This window comes from Python bivittatus, unplaced genomic scaffold (genome assembly GCF_059951505.1).
Source record: "Python bivittatus isolate LINGU-HERP-01145 unplaced genomic scaffold, Pbiv_v1 ctg000350_np1212, whole genome shotgun sequence".
NCBI lineage: Eukaryota > Metazoa > Chordata > Lepidosauria > Squamata > Pythonidae > Python > Python bivittatus.
In genome coordinates, this window is record NW_028277074.1 from 37,290,947 (window position 1) to 37,312,303 (window position 21,357).

The window sequence follows — 21,357 nt, forward strand, 5'->3', positions numbered from 1 at the left end:
AGTAGACAATCAAAGCTGGCCCTGCTGCTAGAATGGAATGAAGCAGTGGATACCATCCACTCTGAAAGGTTTGAGATGGCTTAGGTCCGAAAAATGCATTTTGAATTTAAGTAGGAAAACATGGGTGTAGAGTACATTTGTAACACTTAGGAAGCAGTGAATGTCCCAACTGACGGCAGTCCAAGCAGAAAGTGTGGGTCTGCCCATAGAGATCTTAAGTAGCATCTTACTATCTTCTATTATAAAAATAACACAGCCAGTGAAAATGTAAGAAAGGTGATCTTTGTCACCAGCAGTCTTTTACTTCATTTATACATGTATTAAATGTGACTTAAAAATAGATTAAATGTTGAGATAATGAACAATATTATATAAATAGAATTTCATTGAAGTTTTATGGTTAATGCATGGATTTTTCCTTTATGCATAAAGGAGAGGAGAGGAAGTGAAGAAAATCCTATAATTATACAACCCAACCCTGAACAAATGATTGACATTTCCATTCTCTGGAAGAGAAAAAAATATATATTGAAAGTATATAAATAATCAATGAAAATAAGCTCTGCTTTTCACTTATGTACAATAGTATTTGAAACAATCTGTGTACAAATATTCAAAACATCCAAAATCAGCAAAGAGGGAACATTAGTATGGGATGAAAGAATAGTGGGCAATGCAAACCACTCTGAGGGCTTATTTTTGGTCCCACAAATTATGGTGAGTATACATTCTTAGCTAATGTGGCTTGAAAAAAAAAATATTTTTTTGGTTTCATTTTGTTTTTGTTCCTGATAATATTTCCTTTGGATTTATGAAATTTGCTCTGGATATGACTTGATGTCTTATTTACGTTGATATGGAAAATTTTGGACTACTGATAGAATTTTTTAAATGGGTAGAGGAAGGAGTTATGATTATTGTTACAGATATTCATTGGTACACATTTATTAAAGGAACCCTAGTTTATAGGGTTTATAATGAAATTTATAGTGGATGATATATTGGAAATCATGCAGTAAAGAGAAATTCCATAATATCCTCAGTGTCACATTGATTTGATGAAACTGCTAAGAACTGTTTCTGGAATAAAAAAATACCTATTACTAGAATCAAGTTAATACCCTTTCAAATTCAATTGACAGCTTTTATTTAGAAAAATTCTACTGTGCTCACTTCCTAAACAGCTCTGGGTAGTATATAATAACATCCATAAAAAGCAACACTAAAACCTAACAGGTATAAATCACAAATGCTGAACTAGTAGCATTAAAAAGCTTTGGAAAATAAATATGTTTTGATCCCCCTCTAACTGTAACATGGAGGAGGTTCACTTCAAAGTGACAATTTATTCTTTAGTATGGATCCTACTGAACAAAATTAAACATTAGATCTCTGAGAGAACCCTCCAACAGTGGCTGTCAGTAGTATAAGAAACCAGGATCTTTTTCAAAGAGTCAAACAGAAATCTCACAATATCTGTGTCTCAAAGTACTTAGAAATAGCTACCTGCCTTCATATGTTAGTGCCTAGAATCTATGGGCTGCAAAACCTTTAATGTTAATGATGTTGTCAGTAGTGTTGTGGATCACATTTGACCGCACTCTATATTCCAAACAAAAGCAAGTTGCTTTGGATCAAACCTGTGACTTATTCAAGTGAAACAGAATCCCCCAAAGCAACCACATTTGAACCAGGACCTGTTCAATGTTTTGAGTTGTACAAAAAAATATTCACATTGCTTACGCTCTTTGTTATAAATCAGGGTAAGGAGCAAGTTCAGAAAGGTGCTACCAAGATGGTAAGGGATCAGGAAACCAAGTCCTATGAGGAACACTTAATGGAAATGTATATGCCTAGATTACTGAAGAGATGATGGAGAGGAGATAGGATAGCATCTTCAGATATCGGAGGGATTTCCAAATAAAATAGTTTACTTTTCTATTGCCCTAAAGGGCAGTACCAAAACCACTGGATTAAAACTACAAGGAACTTAGTTCAGGCCATATGTCAAGAAAAATTTCCTGAATACACAAGCTGTTAGCCAGTGCTACAGACTGTCACATGGAGTCTCTGCTGCAGGTCTTCAAACAGAAGACAAATTATCATCTCTTGGAGATGCTGAAGTGGAACCTGGAATGACTGTGGATTTGAATAAGGAAACCTCCAAAGTCGCTTCTAATGTATGATTCTAAGTAAAGAAGTGGGGGCATTTGTGATTCTAATGGCATGGCATGGATTTTCTACAGATGATCAGATGGTGTGTTTCATTTCTCACTAAAACATGTTTTCTCTTCAACATTCATTGGAAAGGCAGAAGGGGAAGGAAAGAACTAGATTCTACAAATAAATGAAAAGTCTAACCATCAGTCATAGAGAATAGTACATTAAGAGCATACTGATCATAACACTTTGGAGTTGTCCATGTAGTGAGTGGAGGAGCCTCTTGAGAATACCATAATTTTAGGGTTTTTTTAGTCTAAGTGTTTTGTTTTGTTTTAGTTTTTCCATAGTTAATGGTAAGTTTTTCCAGTGGTGCAAAAGCCTGTAAAGATCAAATCATACCCAGTTGGGAAGTAGAAAGGATGGTGACCATATCTGCATAGAGAAGGACAGACACTGTTTTGGGGCACTACTATTTAATTCTCCAACATTTGGCTGAAAAGTAACCCATGTGTCCAAATTCTACATGGTATTTATAGATTTTAAGGCAGCATTTGATTCAGTTCCAAGAAGATGACTTGGGAGCAGTTGGCTGCCTTGTTGATTGATCAGCATCTTTTCCAATGCATCTATTTTTCCTTCTTATTTCTACTACTGCTATAAATTAGTACCAAATATAATTAATAACAAGACTTGGAGAATTTAGAATGAAATGAGCAAATAATGAAGAGTTGTAAATAAAGAGTGATGGGAATTGAGAAGAGATGCTTCTTTACTACCCTCCCCCTTATTTTCTGGTTTGTTTTTTCACTAAATCAAGATCATTTTCTACATATGTACATGTATCTTACTTTGTTTACCCTTTTAGTCTAGCTATTCTCATTCACTTCCCACTCTCTCTTCTTTATTTAGGTCTTTGGTCATTCCACAACCCTCATCTGGAAGCATATTTTTATCTTTCAAATATTGATGTACAAGTTGATGCTTTTCTCTATTCAGTGTAGAGCCAAATATGCTTTATTTTTGTGGAAGGATGATTTATTCTGATGCTGACAAACATTCATCTTAGCAGGTTTCTAATGGTGTGTATAAACAAGTGCCTTTCCATTTTTAATGCCACCTTTTCCTCCTCTTGTGTGATGATTTGTTTAGATGAGTCAGTGCTCTCTTTTGTATCTCTCATTTTGCAGGTATATATTTTATAAAAGGGAGAAAGGTTGACCACCACTGCGGTTTGCTAGGCTATGTTCATTCATTCACTCATTCATTGTGGCACTTTTAACATTTCAATTGTTGTCATTTTTTGTTTGTATACGTGTGCATATAAAATATAACTTGCTGTAGCCCTGAGTAGCAGCAGGATAACTTGAATAGCAATTTTGGACAGATACAGTAGATGTATGTAATATATGCTCAATACTATATGCAACTGACCACAAAGAGATGTATATACATTTATGATAATTATTTAGTACATTTGGTATATTATATTTCTTCAAGATAAATAAATAAATGAGATTTCCCAACTATCTCAGCCCTAGGAAGAAGGCAATGGCAAACCAATTCTGGAAAATCTTGCCAAGAAAACTGCAGGGACTTGTCCAGGCAGTCACCAGGAGTCAAGACTGACTTGAAAGTACACACACAAAAGTCATTAGTCAGAAGTTAGCTTTAGCAAGATTGATATACAGTGGTACCTTGGGTTAAGAACGCCTCTGTTAACGAATTTTTCGGGTTACGACCAGCTCCGGCACCAAAAATTTACCTCAGGTTGCGAACCACCTCGAGTTACGAACTGGATACGTGGCCATTTTCCTTGCTGCCACGTGGTCGCAGTTTCCTGTGGGCAAGATCGTGATAGCAAGGAGACATTCAGTGAGGCTTGTGGTGTGTTTTGTTGCGTTTTGGAAGGTTTTTGGTGTGCTTGTCCGCATGGCTCCAAAGAAAATGCAGAGCAGGCTTGGCAAGAATAATGATGATGAATGATAACGTGTTCTCTCATTTCTGGAGGGTTATGCAACGCAGGAAAAAAACAACTGACTTTAGACAGGTTTTTCCCCAGAACTGAGCCTGCAGCTAAGAGGCAAAGAAGAGAGGAAACCCCTGAAGGAGATCTCCCCGATGTCCCTTTGGAGGGGGACTCTCCCTCCAAACAATAACTGCCTCCCCACCCCATTTTCCCTCTTCATACTGTGCTGTACTGTACTTTTTTTCATGTTTTTGTGGTTTAAAAATAAAATGCATATGTTTCAGAACTGTTTAACCATATTTACATTGAACCTTATGAGGGAAATTTGCCTCTAGTTGCGACCAAATTCGGAGGGTGGATTAACCGTATTTACATTGAACCTTATGGGAAAATTTGCCTCGGGTTATGACCAATTTGAGATGCGACCAGAGTCACGGAACAGATTAAGTTCGTAACCCGAGGTACCACTGTACTCATATATGAACAGCATATGCATGTTCAAGATGATAGAAATCAGATGTTTGTATGTGTCTCTTTGTGTGTGCAAATTTGTGTGTGTTGTATGGAATTGGAGAGGATTTTGATTATAGAACTTCCAAAAAAAAATCAGCTGATTGAAGAAAAATAAAGGCTATAGTAAATATAATGGCAAAGAATAAGAACCATGGATTGGAAAATACTTAACTGAAAAGCTTATATGTAAAAAACATACATCAGCCCCAGTCAGCCCTGCAGGATAAAGGCCTCTTCATTAAAGGCAAATTCATAACAGATTATTTCAATTTTGGAAAAAAAATACATAGAAAGGATTTAAGAAGCCCGATGTAGAATGTCCCTTCTCTTATAAATAGATGTAAATTTTGTTAATAATTAATAAAAGGGCTTTTGGTCTTTAGTTCCTCTCATCATGGAAGAAGGGACAGTTCTAAGCTTATCCAGGAAATGGCATGTCATGGTGTCTTCTGCTGCCTCTGTCATTTTTCACCCTCTTTTTCTCACAAGTTGGACTGTACTAGATAAGCAGTTGGGCCAGCTGAGTCACAGAAGCAAGTATTGTAGCAGGAGACCCATGTAGGTCTATGATGGCACAGCATCAGAAGCACCCGGGTAGCACTTTTCCAGCTAACACTTTTTATTAAAAGACATAAGCTGATGAAGTGATTATAAACAAGTATGTAATGGCGTCTGTCTCCTTCCTTGACCTTGAAGGAAATCACAGTTCCTCCAGCTAAGGGCACATCTACACAATCAAACCCTCAGAAGCAGTTTGAAGGCAGTCTGTAATTGTTGTCAGTTCATCTTGAAATACTAAGAACAAGGAGAGAAAATCTCTGCTCCATTCTGAATTGCTATAACAAGAAAAATCCTAACACCCTCACTCTGAACAAATGAATGATAATAAAAGAGAAGGAAATAGTCTGGTGCTGGAAATCACTGACTGTCCCAGGCCTGGGCTGGCAAATTTCTGGTCAATTTCACCCTTTCTGGTTCTGCCTGGGCTACTGTGAAGAACTTTGTCTTCTTCTTAATGGCCTGAAGCACAGGAAGACAGGTGTTACAAAACCTCCCTCTGGTGGGGTAATACAGGTACAGAGAAGGAAGGAAGGAAGGAAGGAAGGAAGGAAGGAAGGAAGGAAGGAAGGAAGGAAGGAAGGAAGGAAGGAAGGAAGGAAGGAAGGAAGGAAGGAAGGAAGGAAGGAAGGAAGGAAGGAAGGCTTCATTGCACTATACCACAGCAGAGATGGAGATAAATCAGTTCAGTCTCCAATTCTGCCAAGGTTCTGAAACTTCTTTCAATCAGGAACAAGATGTGGAAATGTCCTCCCAAATTTCAAATAATCCTGAATTACCCAACTGACTTTCTTCATGTGCATGATATTACAGGAATATTTTGGAAAGGAACTGACAGTAAAAGTTTGTTTAAGGGAAAAGGTAATGATGCTTAGCATCACCACCACATATGTTTTCAAGGTAGTATGTGATCACAAAATGACCACAGAAATAAGTTTTTACTTTAAGTGACAGTGACAAACGCAGTTAGTTTCTTCAGTTTTAATTCAGCTGGGCAGGTCCTATGGAGGTAAGTGGGACATTTCTGAGCTAGGTTTTCTGGGAAGAGTTTGAACTGGAAGTGGTCCTTGGGAATGTTAGCTCTTCTACCTGTGTTCAGGACATGTGACCCTCTTGGCTGGTAAAGGAGGTGGCACATGGTTGGATCCAGGTGGTGATTAATACCTCACTATAGAAGGGAGTGGTGCCACATGCCTTGTAGGAAGAGTTGGTAAGCCTCCTTCTCAATAGGCCATCTTTGGACCCAATTGTGTTGGATAACTTTTGTCCAGTCTCTTGAGAAGATGATAGATGCTCAGCTTCAGAGATCCTTGGGTGAAGTAGATTCTCTGGACCCTTTCCAGTCAGAGTTCAGGCTGGATTACAACATTGTGAAGGCATTGGTTGCATTTGTGGGTGACATCTGGAGGGTTCAGGATGGGGGTGGTGCATCTGTCCTTGCCCTCCTGTATCTCTTGGTGGCTTTTGATATCATTGACCGTAGTATTCTTCTAGACTGGCTTCAAGGGGTTGGAGTGGGTGGCACTATTTTGAAGTAGTTTTCTTCCTTCCTCTATGGCTACTTCTACTTGGTGTTAATGGGGGGAGAGGGTAAGCCCCAATCTTCTCTAATGTGGGGTGCCTCATGGCTTGGGTCTCTCTCCAATCTTTTTAACATCTACATAAGACCACTGGGGAGATTATCTGATGGCACAGGGTATGGTTTCATTCACAGTATACATTTGCATACCTGGCCAGGTGATGCTGTTCGGGTATTGACCCAATGCTGGGAAGCTGTAAGAAACCAACTCTGACTCAACCGTAGCAAGATGGAATGGCTCTGGGCTTTTTGTCTCCCTGGTTCTGGTGCAGTCATTTTTGCCTCTTGTCAAGATTGCAGTCCCTTGAACAGAGTTTGTGTGCAATTTGGGGGTCTTCCTAGACTTGCAGCTCCTGCTCAAGGAGCAGGTGGCAGCCATGGTTGGGGAGATTAATATTGTTTGCCAATCGAGCCCACTCATGAACCAGGATACATTGCTCACAATCACTAACACCATTGTCACTTCCCAGCTGTATTACTACAATGTGTTCTACTTGGAACTGCCCTTGAAAACTATTCAAAAGTTTCAGCTGGTTCAGAATGCAATCGTGCATGCAGTTCTGGGCACCCTGTGGCTTGCCAAATTACAGTGCTGCTGCGGGTGCTGCACTGCCTTCCAATTTCTTTCTGGATGCAATTCAAAGTGCTGGCTGTTACCCTTAAAGCTCTGAATGGCATAAGTCCGAGTTATTTGTGGGACTGCTTCTTCCTGAGGGTATCTGCCTGTTCCACCAGTCAGATAGGGTTGGCATACTCTGGGTCCCCTTCTCTTAAATGTTGTCATCTGGTGGGACTTGGTTAACATGGCTTCTCTGTAGCAGTCTCTGTCCTGTGAACAGCATCCCCCTGAGGCCCCTTCCTTACTAGCCTTCTGGAAGGCCTTGAAGAGCTGGCTTTCTCCCTAAGTATTGGGTTAAGTTGAGGTTGGAAGCCTAAAAGTTGCTGTATGGAGGTGATGGGAATTTTTGATGCCATTTTTATTGTCTCTTTATTGTTTTATTTTCCTATTTATTTATTTAATTTTTGTCTCTTTATTGTTGCTGTTGCAGGTTTATGGTACATAAGATGGGTGGCCATACACTATAAGTCAGATAGAGATAGAGATAGAGATAGAGATAGAGATAGAGATAGAGAGAGAGAGAGAGAGAGAGAGAGAGAGAGAGAGAGGGAGGGAGGGAGATAGAGAGATAGAGAGATAGAGACAGAGATAAAATTGTCCCAGTCTTAACTCTTCATTGTACTTCTGTGACTGTTCAACATGTTGAGACACTATGATCCATTTTCATAAGAGAAAATATTTTGTCAAGGCACAATTCCATTACAGCCCTAATCTTCCAATTACTTGATAGCCAGAAACATGAATCTTTGTTTCTGTGATAAGTATAACAAATTTAAATAGACAGCTAACAAGCAGAATGTCAGGATGAATGGATGGATGGCATCTATTGGAAGAAAAAAAAATGTGACAGGTCTTCTTCCATAACTCCTGTTTGTAATTAATGTTAACAGCTAATATAAATTTTAGAAGATCTTAATTTACTACTGGCCAAACTCTATGCTGTTTAAAATAACTTATCTTAGTGCCCCAATTAAAATGTTGGCATACAGAATGATGAGAATGACCTTAAAAACAAATTGCTTGACCTACATAATTGAAGGCCTTCTTCAAAATTCTGTCAATAATATATTCCATAATTATTTCAAGAGCATGCAAGTTATTATAATTTCTTAGAACTGTAAGCTACAATCCACAGTAAATTCACTCTAGATCAGTGCTATTTACACCAATGCCACTATTTTAGACTGTGTGGATTGTAAATGGAGTCTTTTGGTACTACTCTGTCATTATCTGCCTACTTATTAAAGGACAGCCTCTAGCTCACTTTCTCTGTGTACACCAAAGTCATTAACATCTCACAATGTGACTCTGGTTTGAAAAACAAAACAAAAGAGAGATGCAATTAATTTCTATTAATCCAAGAGACTAAATGGACAAAACACACAGATAATTCTCAGTGAGTATTCATGTAAGTATATTGATTTGATAGTATGAAAATCCTAGTTCCTACTGAGGCATTATTTCAAACAACAGCTCCCCTTTTATTATTAATTCATCTCATATTTTGGTCACAGAGTGGAGGATGGCAAAAGAGTTCTGTTGGTAAAGATGAAGGCCACATAAGGCAGTGTACAAAGATGCATAATCAGAGGAACTTAAAAACCTACAAAAAGTTTCTTTAATTTTGTGATTAGTATAACAAGAATGGAGACAATGTCAGTCAATTAAAAAACAAAACTCAAAGATTTATTGTTCCCTGGTATGTTCCAATGCTGCTTTATTTAAAACCAAAAGGGGGAAAATTAAATATAATTTTCTTGCACACTCTCATGCATACAGTTGTTTAAGCCTGGGGAAAACACTTTTGTCATTGTCATGAATTTCCAGAAAAAGTAGAATGCCACCTAGCTTCCAGGGACGCCAAGTCATGGCAGTTTCTCATTGAAAGATAATTAAAGAGGATTGTTGTTCCACTGCATAAATCTCATTGCTTCTGAAAGGATCAGCATTCATTTTTAGCGATCATCTGAATGAAGATGGCTGGAACACCAACTTAGTCCTTCAGCAAAATAATATGTTTCTTAAAAGCGTGATGAATGATGAGGTGACAATGAATGGTTGCACTTTTCATATGTCGTTGATGGAAAGGTTCTAGGCCTGATTTCCTATTCTTAATGATCCCTCTAGAGCTTAAAACTTACACAGACAAGGACATTAATCAAATGTTGCCAATCTATTCATCTATGATTGACTCTTGCAAAGTCATTGTCAAATGGCAATAGATGCAGTGTTAGTTTTCTTAACCTCTATTACAATACTTTAAAAAGGTCTGAAAACAATGAAAGAAAGTACTAAATACTTATGTATAGAAAATAGCTTTGTAAAGTCTTTTCATTAGCATGAAACCAAAGCAATTATTTGTATACTTACAAAAAAATCAATCCTTGGTTTACCACAATAGCAATGATTGAATTAAGTATTTTCTAGAATGCTCAAAGGTGGACTTAAAATATATTTTCTTACTAAACCCTCTTAAAGTAAATATATTACTATATCACAACTAAATTACTTGCTTCTAAAGTGGTTGATACCAACTCACTGATCTTCTGTTTGTATTCATTTTAATACTAAAACATTTTGCTTTATGATGAAAGGGTAGAAAAGTCTAAATTATTTTAGAACAAATTATATAAATCAAACAACAGGTAGTATGTATTGAACTGACTAATTTAGATGTGTTGTATTAGAAATATTTTATAATGCCTTCTAAATCCATAAATAACTAAACCTTATGGGTATTTTTTAAATAATAATGGAAGCAGGACTCAGATTATTTATGAACATTATTTAGCTATGTATACCTTCTCAGCTCTTAAAAGTTTAGCAAAAATCATTATCAAGGCAAAAGATAATGACATTCAGAACAGTCAGAGAAGATTCCAAAGTTTGCAGAAGCAAATCATAAATGGTGAGGGAACTAAAAACAGCCCATGAAATCTGAGCATGCTCAAAGGCTCTCACATGACACCAGACTGGGTGGGGGGAACCTTTTATTTTTGTGGCTGAATAGGGGCACCTCCATGGCGGTGTTCTGATTGTACTATATGAATAATTTTCTTTTCCATGCTCTTTTAAAAACAAGCTAATGTCACTTCCTTCTAGCTTTGTTATCTCACTGGGAAATACTTGCTCTCCAAATTAGAAGAATAGAAAGCCACAGACTGTATCCAGATGAATGGGCACTTATATAACATGGCGAGCGCATCAGTCCATCGTAACAAGGAGCAAATGCACTTTGCACCCAATAGCAATCATGCAGAACCTTAGCATGCTACTTTGTTGATATAATTTTTTAGGAAGGGTGGATGGGAAAAGCTGGCAGCAGAATGGTTAAAGTCACATCTGCTGCCAATTATTTATATGCTAGGGCAGTCTGGAAAAAGTCCTCTACCCCTTTATGCCTAACCTGGAAGTCCCTTTCCAAAAGTCTAAATTACCAGACATTAGATCAACTAATCAAACATTACATCAACTGCAGCACATCTGGCAGAGCACTTTTCCAGCTGCCATTGATCTAGATTGGAGGTTCCTCCCAATTCTGGCAATGGTCATATAAGAAAGTTGTGGAGATACATGGAGACTGGGTATTTTCATGGCTGAAATCTACAGCATGAAGTTGTACAGCTGCTGCAGAGACTTTGAAACTAAAAATTGTTTAACTAAACCAGCAGTACAAGAATGCCTTATTCATATGCTACACACTCAAGCACCTAATGATTTTAAAACTTTTTAAAAATCTTCATGTTCTATTACGTTATCTATTTTCCAACAGGGAATAATGTAAAGGTGAAGCAATTCCATACTTTGCCTCATTACTGGCTTCAGAAAGTGGCAGCAAGGTTTTCAAAGTGGAAACAACTTTTTCAAAGAAATGCCTGTTGTTTACTCTTGTTAGACATAAGGGGAACAAGCCACAATACAGAGGACCAGAAAGCAGTTTTAAATGTCTGATGCATCTATTCACTACTAACAGCAGGAAGACACTTATAATTCTAGCAAGAAGAGTAAACAAACGTCTTGGCCAAATGTATTAAGTATATCCTTTGATTAAATAAAGCAAGGAAATGAAGATGAATGACCACCCTATGTTGCAATGGCATTATACATCTACCATCTCTGTTATCAGGCAACTGCTTTGTGATATCAAGTGTGTATGTGTGTGTGTGTGTATCCTTTTTATAGTACGATACGGTATGCACAGAGTAACAACTGAAAAAAGAATAACAAAAAAAGGTATACTGAACAGAAGTACACTAAACAAAAGAAAAGAAAAATGGTTGGACTTTTGAGAAGAAAAATGACCCCTGTGTTTGATGTTTAGCATCAGATGCAAAACTCTTACATTATTTACAGCTCTTTGATTCCTGGCTACATGCAGATCTCTTGTCTGGCCATTCTCTGCTTCAGATTATGCTTTAATTTTTCCACTCAAATGCCACCCTCTGGAAGCTGACCATATCCAGATGGTCCCAGGTTGTTCCAGATAGAGGAGGAGGAGGAGGAGGAGAAGGAGAAGGAGAGAAGGAGAGAAGGAGAGAAGGAGAAGGAGGATCTCTTTTCAACTTTCCCAAATCTCCAGAGTTCCTACTCAGTATGATAAACATAAGGAAAGAAAACTCCAGCACATATAGAGACCCCAAATAAAAAAGGCTGATATACACTGAATATGGGACAATATGGGGACAACCAAGGGATTTTCCTTTGCCTGGAGCTGGAAACTTTTTCAGTTCTGGGTGCCACCATGAAACCTCCTACAATGGCTTTGGTGCTCTTTTCTTTTTCTTTTCCTGAACACTGACTTGGGGGAATAAGATTGTCAATTCTTGCAACATCTTGTGATTTTTGATCAAGATCTCATGTGAGCACACAGGAATCTTATAATCCAACATAGTGTATAAGTTATTAACAGTATTCTATTTTAATAAATATTCATTGATATGCATAGTCTTATTTAATGTTCTATTTTTACAACCTTCGTTATATTACACTTTATCAATGATATAGCTGTAGTTTACAGATATAGTTACAATTCTGTAAATTACATAAATCCCTTTGAAATTCAGAGTAAACATACTAAGATTGCACTTAAGTGCTCTAAGAATTAAATATCAAAGACTACAACTATGGGATTGTCTAAAACAGCTTTTGGCGAATAGGTAATAAGGTTAATGCTTCCATAAAACACATGTTTTTACAATGTCCTATACATACTAAGTTTTGGGAGAAACTAATGGGCTATATAAATATGACTGTGTGACAAAAGCTGAAATTTTCAGAGGATAATATTCTCTTGAATTATATAACTAGTACATGGAATTTGACAACTGGACAACATAAATGGATTCTGCGTGCCCTTACTATTGCCAAATGACTGCTATTGCAGCTCTGGAATGATAAATGTATGGTCCCATTCACTCTATGGATTTAATACCTGATTATACTTTCCACCTATGAGCGAAAAACTTATAGATGTAGACTTTGTATAGACAAGTATAATAAAACATGGAACTCATTTATGTAAAATACAGTAGGTTAGAAAGAATGATAATTATGTAAGTGCATTAGAAATTAATAATTTCTTTTTTCTGTTATTTTTTCACTCCTTTTAAGAATTTTAACCATTTTTTTGAGAATGTATGTATTTGCATTACACTTATATTTGTGTTTTGTTTCTTTTTGTATGTGTTATTAATTTAAAAGCAATTAAAGTAAATTAATAATAATAAAGACTACACATATGACCCAAAGTTTTAAATGATTCACATTTGACAGGTAAGAAGCCTACAAATAATTAGGGTTTTAGGGATAATGTACAAGCTAATACTTAATACTTTAGCATGTCTCATGCCTATAGCATGAAGTGCTTCAAAATTGTAACATTGAATTAGCAATTAATTAGCAATAATACTGTGAGCCACATGGCCAATAGATCTAATAGAACACATTAATTGTAATCCTATGTTGATACTTTTCCTACTTTTTCAAACTATGAAAGCAACAGAAGAGAGTCACTTCAGTCAGAATGCAGGTGAAGTGCTTGGGTGAGGAATATTGGTGAAGTGGCAGCTACAATTTCTTTGCATTCGGTACATGAGTTTGGAGCATTCTGTCCATTTCGGACAGCAAATTATCTTGCCCCAGTTCTTAAAAATCTTTAAAACATTACTGGAAAAAGAAGAAGTTAGCGAAAATAATACAGTAGGAACAAACAATTTCCATGCAAAGGACTATGCAAAGTTTTCTGTAGCATATGAAGAGCCACCTTCCAAAAGTGAGTGGGGCTAGGAATTGTTTTCTGAGTATACTTGAGGTGGTTCAAAGACTGTGGATGTCTTAGACCTATCAATCACTCATTTTATCACCTTGTACTGCACCTAAATCTCCAACAAAATGAAAAACAGCTTAAATTTAGCTTTGGGCTCCAGGGGACACAGAAGGGGTATGAAGCACCAGGCCTGAACTTTTTGCACCTCTGTAATATAGCATGGATTTGATGGGATTGGACTCTTTGTAGCTACGTTTTTCTATTATGCATAATAATGGATGATAATATTATGCATTATGGTTGACTCAACATTAAATATGCATTTGTTAAACCTGTGAGTCAGATGACATCAGTGAAGGGAATGAATATGTGATGAAAAATGGATCTTCTCCTTGAATAGCAATGTTGACGTAGAATACTTTGTGGTAAACCTATCCATTGGATAATGAAATCTGTGAAGCCGAACTTCAAAATGTGCTTTGAAGAAAACATTTAGAACAGCTCTTCCACCTACGTAGGGGACTGGACCGCTTCTTGTAGCTTCATCCTAACAAGGTTGACATACCTTGGAATTTCACCTTCACATCAGTGTGTTAAATCCTTAGCTGATTCCATCTGCATAAGGTCCATGCTAATATTTATATTTAGAAGAGTCTAAAATATCAAAATTTTAGAACGTGGCTTTATTTTAATCTATTAATATAAAGAGTCTCTGGATTTCCAAATGTCACTGGACTACATCTCTGTTCCTGTTCATTGCATCTGCTGGCTGAGCTCACATGCATGTTGATGACTACTTTTCCCGGTCTTGAACTAATACATAAAGGATTGGTCATTTGAACTCAGTAATATGCATCCAGAAACTACATAACACTAAAAGAGGCAGGAACAGTTTGTTGTATATGCTTAAATAAAAGTAACTGTATCTATGAGCTTTTGAACTGTGGTGCTGGAGAAGACTCTTAAGAGTCCCCTGGACTGCTAGGAGGTCAAACCAGTCAATCTTAAAGGAAATCAACCCTGATTGCTCATTGGAAGGATCGATAATGAAGCTCAAGCTCAGATATTTTGGCCACCTAATGCGAAGAGAGATCTCTTTGGAGAAGACCCTGATGCTGGGAAAGATTGAAGGCAAAAGGAGAAGAGGACGGCAGAGGATGAGATGGTTAGATAGCATCCCTGAAGCAATGAGCATGAAACTGAGCAAACTCAGGGAGGCAGTGAAGGACAGGAAGGCCTGGCGCAATATGGTTCATGGGGTCACGAAGAGTCGGACACGACTTAACGACTAAACAACAACAATCTATGAGCTCCATTTAACATTCAAATGATATACTAGGTTGCACCTAATGGATTCTCAGCGTGTGCACTGGGTAGAGTAATACGTGTGATCAGGACAAAATCTAAATCTGATGACAATTTAATTACTTTTAAATTTAATCTAAATTAAGGACAGATAATATTAATTCATTAAACTTATATGCCACCTGACTCTAGCAGCACATACATTTATATTTATATATAATATACAAATATTGTAATATGATTTTCATAATATGATTCCCATCTAGTCATTTTATTTAATTACTTCCCCTTTCTTACATATTAAAATTGCAATTTAGTGCTCTGCAAAATTCTTGGGGCCCATGTGCAGCCTTAGGACCTTAGGTTGTGCACTATTGAAGTAGTTACAGATTTATGACCCAGTTAAATTATAGCACAGTAAGATTCAGAGTGCTTTCAAAATGATGTTTTGCATTCCTTTCAGGAAATGGGGATGGGAAGAAACTTGTCATGCTTTCTCCTTCTTTTGAAAAAAATGTGTTCATGTTCAGGTTAAAAAGAATTTAATCTGGAGATGTTTGCATGATTACTTTGTTTCATGATGGGCCCACATGAGCTGCCGTATTCTCCCACAATGCTACACTGGAAAAAATGCTATGTCATAATTTAATATATTCCATATGCATTGTGGGATAAAGGAAGCAGACTGCAATAAAGAGAAAGACTGACCTCCTATTTCCAGAAATGTCCATTTTACTCAGAAAAATTAAAAATCCATCTTCTGTGGATTTTAGCAAAACTGTAGTCTCACCGTCATCCCCTTCTGCTGGGGCTGCAAGAATGACTGAGCCCTCTTTAATACAATTCTAATAACCCTTATATTAGTATTGAGCATAACTGCTATAAATGTTAAGGAAATACAATTACCACATGCTCTTATCAAAAATTGACATTTTTTCCTACTCCTTTGTTTATTCCTAAACCACATGAAGAATTGCTCATTGGTGATGTCAGGCTTTAGACAAAGTTTTGTTTTCTCATGACTCATGGTTGCAGTTACACAACTGGAGTAAGGAAGAACAGCAAGGCTGAAGCCAGGGCTTCCACAGGATATGTCCCAGTGAAAACTGGTTGGGAACAGCAAGTATTGACTTGGTGTGGTTGTCTACTGCATGGCGAACAGCTTGAAGGATTTCATGGAAGTGGCTCTCAGTTTCTGGTGTCAGTGGATTGTTTTCTTCTGGGTCCTTGGAGAGATCAAAAAGTAGTGGTGGATCATGTTGTGTGACAAACTGTCCATGACAGAAGCACACGTGATAATTGTAGCAGCCATTAGAGTCTTTGGGACTGAAATTTGGAGTGAAGTAAAATACTTTCCAAACAGAGTTACCTATAAATAGGGAAGGGGGAAAAAAGGTTGAAGATATGTTGTGAAGATGTTGCATAATTGTGAAAATCAGATTCAAAGCACACTCATCTTTCAAGAGTAGTCAATCACTGTTTTTTACAACAGTCTAGGCATGATATATTTAAAATTCTTCATTCAAAGGACAAATTTCAGATATTTGAAACATAATATAGCAACATATTAGTATCTTTAAACCTCAGCTTTCTCAAGAACATGATTCAACATTATAATAAAACCTAACTAAAAAGGAATTACCAGTCAACCTCCCCATAGCACATGTACTAATGTTCCCTCTAGTCCTTAGGCACAGTTAGAACTCACAGTTTCCTGGTTCTAGCCTGGTGCCTTAACTATTACACCAAACTGTCTGTCTTATCTTGGTAATACAATTTGATATATTTATTTCCACCAAACAACTCTTTTTCTAGGAATAATGATTCCCCCAGTTTTTAATAGAACCATGACAGTAAACAAAGCTTAGTTTTTATACACATATCCATAGCTACTTTTGCTGTTTAGTATAATATTAGATTTACTATAATTTATTGTGTACCCAGGGTATTTACTATATTGTTGTGACAGTCTGACAAATCTAGGTAAAAAATATTTGATTATCATTATGCAAACCATTATCATCATCATCTTCATATATCTTCTGCACATAACAACATAGTTTGTTGTTTCTACTCCATGAGTTCCTCAGATTCACTACATTGTCTTATTAATCATAAAATTAAATATTAAAGGAATTAAAATAAGCCTTTATGCATTATACTTCTCATTTTGATCACAAAGGAGATAATCCCACAGGTAATTACCCCAGCAGCAAAATTAAAACAGTAAATTTTATGCAAGAAATTTCTACATGAAATAATTTTTCTTCATAACATAGTCTGAAAACTCCATATGAATAGGTTTTTCCCACATCTAATGATGCCAAAACATCTATTTCATTTTTTATTGGCATACAATGCAAATATATCTACAAAAAATGTAATATTATTGAAGAGTTGACACCTTTTCAAAAAAGCAAACTGTGCTGGATGAATTATTGAAGGCAAGACCTTCTGTAGCCTTTGTGTCAAAGTGGCTGTTATAATCAGCATCAAAAATTTGACAAAGATATAAGACAGTAACTCACACAAACCATAAGGTGCTTTCTTGCTCTCAAAATAATATAAGTCCGGTAATATGGTGAAGGTAGCAATACCTTTTCAAAATATTTCTTATATACGTCTAACAAAATAGGAGCCAAGCTCTCCTTACAATTTTTATATCACTCTACATCTGGCCCAGGATTTGCCATGTGTCATTGTTTCCATAATATAAAATATCTATTTTAAAATTAATTTAAAATTTAAAATTAAAGGTACAGCTAAATGGACAACTGAAATTTTGGCAGATTTATTACATTTAAAAAGGCATTCATCTGTTCAATGGTATATAATACCATTATTCACATAATATGAGTTTTATTAAACTCCATAAATTGAAAATTAATGTCATTATAGTCCCTATGGATTATCCCAAAGAATTTCCTAGAGTAGGTATTTTCTTTCTACTGTTTCAGTCAAGAATCCAGTGATTTACTAGATTTTCCTACCTGTTCTCAGTAGTTTTGTTTAATACATCTGAATGAATATTTAGTAATAAAAGCATGTAATTGATCAACCTCCAATTTAAGTAACCTGAAAGTGTAATACACTTCAAAAGTATGATTTCTGATGTCCTTTTACCTTCTTTTCTAGCTTTAGACAATGTCATTCTCTTTTTTCCCCCCAGAGACATAGGCTGTGATCTTTCCTCAATACATGTTTCAAATGAATCCCACACAATTCCATGTTAGTAAGTTCTCTATTTATTTTTGGGGAAAAACAATACATATATCTTTCTTTTATAGTTCAACAAACAGGATTTTCTGAGGTTTAATGAAACATTAAAATACCATCTTCTACCAACTGGATTTTTTTCCTTCCAGGACCAATGACATTACCACTGGTGTACAATCAGAAATTGAAACTGAACCAATGTTGTGTTTATCAAAGTTAATCACAGACTGGAATATTAAAAATATATTCTAGTCTAGAACATTTTCATACTGGGTAGTATGAAAAGTATACTCTTGTTTATTGGATTTAACTTTCCATATGTCCAATAAAATAAATTCCTAAATATTTATGTGAAGATCATTCTGACTCCAGCAATAATTTCCCCCTACAATATCTTGTTCCAATCCAACAGAAGATGCAAAATAAAATTAGAAACCCCAGCTAATATTATTTTGTATACATGTGAACCAAAAATATGTATGTACATATGTATGTATGTACAGGTAGTTCTTGCTTAATGACCATTCATTTAGCAACCATCCAAAGTTACAAAGGCACTGAAAAATGTTACTTATGACCAGTCCTCAGACTTATGACCATTGCAGTGCCTCCATGGTCATGTGATCACAATCCAGGTGCTTGGCATTTACAATGGTTGCAGCATCCTGGGGTCATGTGATCACCATTTGCAACCTTCCCAGCTGGCTTCTGGCAAGCAAAATCAATGGGGAACCACATGATTCACTTAATGACCATGTAATTCACTTAACAACTACGTGATCCACTTAACAACCATGGTAACTCGCTGAACAATCACCGCAAAAAAGGTGGTAAAATTGGGTGTGGTAATCTGATGTTTTGCTTAATGATCACCCTGATTAACAATAAATTTTCTGGTCCCTATTGTGGTTGTTGAGCAAGGACTACCTGTATGTATGTATGTATGTATGTATATATGTAGTAAATGTATAAGGCTGCCAAATTCAAACAATGTGACTGTGGCACAATGTGACTCTGGCACAAAAAAAATTAACAATAAACCAAAACAAAAAACAAAAAAAACAATCCACACCCCTCCGATCCATATAACATTAAAACTTTTACAGTATAAAAAATATAAAATACAAAATATAAAATGGCAACCAAGCACCATTACAAAACAACCAAAAGGGGCCTTCACTCAACTGGCCCCGAATGCCTGGAGGAAAAGCCAGGTCTTAACAGCTTTCCTAAAGGTGAGCGGAGTTTGGGCCTGTCATATATTGGGTGGGAGATTGTTCCAGGGGCAACCACAAAAAAGGCATGCTTCTTAGGTCCTATAAGATGACAAGATTTAAAATAAGGTACCTGGAGCACACCTTCCCTGTGGGAGCATGTGGGCAGGCAGATGTTCTTGGGAGAAAGCAGCCCCATAAGTAACCCAATCCTATACTAAGTAGGACTCTAAAAGTGACAACTAGCACCTTGAATCACATCCAGATGCCTAATGGAAGTCAGTGCAGCTCATAGAGCAACAGTGTTACATAGGCATAATGAGATGCACCCATAACTACCCACACCACTGCATTCTGGACCAAGTGAAGCTTCTGGATGGTGCTGAAGGACAGCCCCATGTAATGATCTAAAATTAAGAGCTGTCAAAAACATTTCTCCATAACACAAACAATAAAAACTACAGTACAACAACAACAGTAATATTTCTCCTGCATGTTTGACCCTAAAACTTTTAATCCACATAAAATTCAACCAAGGCTCTTTAATCTTTTTAAAAATATCATAATTTTCCCCAGTATTTCTATTTTATCTGCATCTTCAGTTAATTCTCATAACAATATCAGAAACTCAAATGAATACGTAGAGTTAAAATCTTTCTCTGTACATCTCCCGTTTGCCTTGGATTTCAGTCAAAGTCCCCACCTGATGAGGAACAGTAATTTCTTACTTACAGCCACAATGAGTTCTTCCACAGCTTCTTCAGAACTGAAGCACAGTGGCTTTTGAGAAGTTGGCTGGTCCATGAGGGAAGAAGACTGCCTCCTGTTTTATGAGGAATATTATCTTCCCAAAATTGGCATAAAAAGTATAGTACCTGCTTTCCATATCTCTTTACTAACAGTCCAAAGAATTGTTTTCACATCTCACAGAAGAAGGGGAAAACAAATTATGTCATAGAAGATCACCATTTTACTGGAAGTCTTGGTAGCTCTCCTCTTGATACTGTTCAACTGTCATAAAGGACATTTCTCTGTCATTTTAATGAAACACATTCTGTTACATATGATACAAGGTTTGGAAAGCTATTCAGTAAAAGACAAATACTTGGTTTTAGAACTTTTTTAATTGGGTGCCTTAACATACAATAATTCTTGAAGTCTTGTAGCTGAACTTGCTACAGAATAGGGAGCAACACACAACTTCTGAGTGTAGTTTATACCACTGAAGAAGTAGAGGATCTCTGAAACTAGAACTCCTGGTCAGACAGTGAAGTACATTTTGAAGTTCTAAGGGACCATTAACTTTAACTAGAGTTATCAGTATTTAGAGGTCTTGTGTGCTGCTATACCAGAAAGGCCATTACCAGCATTCTATATTGTTTTACCATTCTGAAAGAGTTCCCCAGGCTATTGAGCACAACGATTAGCCATATAAAAAGCTAAGTGCTCTCTATATAAAAGGTTTGCTAGAAAAATAGCAGGGTCAGGTAATAAAGTTGATGTTGTGGTGAAGGCAAAACCTAGGAGCCACTGGATGCTAACCTTTTTTCACATCTATATAATTGACCATGCTGGCTGCAGCGTTGGGAATCATACTGTTCACTAACATCTCAAGGGCAACATCTCAAGTCTGGTTAATATCTTATCAATAACTGAACTGTATAATTTAATCTAGAAAGTCATACACCCCCCAGCCCTGGGTTATTTTAAAAACTAACTCCTCCAAATTGTTTCTCCCCATCTTGTATAATTATTAGTGGAGGGGATACTTGGAGTCCTGGCCCCATGAGAAGAAGGGGGACATGGACCCAAAGGTAGACCTTACCCAACATTTAGAACATTCTGACCCCAGAAATGCACTTGGTCCCTTTGCTGTGGTTTTCAACAAGGCAGTTAAAACAGTCTTTTGAATTTTAGTGGTGCTACTGAAATTCTATTTTTGTTTAGGAGCCATTGCTC

At 36.7% G+C, this 21,357-nt stretch overlaps 1 protein-coding gene across 4 annotated transcripts in view; it reads right to left on the reverse strand.

Annotated features, from left to right (window-relative positions):
• Positions 1–8,884: 8,884 nt before the first annotated feature.
• Positions 8,885–21,357, reverse strand: part of STS (steroid sulfatase) — a 134,169-nt gene continuing 121,696 nt past the window's right edge. Inside the window, exon 10 of one of the 4 annotated variants that reach the window (XM_088144956.1) lies at positions 8,885–16,337. In XM_088144956.1, the coding sequence (XP_088001082.1) occupies positions 15,985–16,337 (353 nt within the window). In that variant the 3' untranslated portion in view covers positions 8,885–15,984. The remainder of the gene's footprint in view (positions 16,338–21,357) is intronic. The other 3 variants (XM_088144958.1, XM_088144955.1, XM_088144957.1) reach the window with 3 other exon arrangements.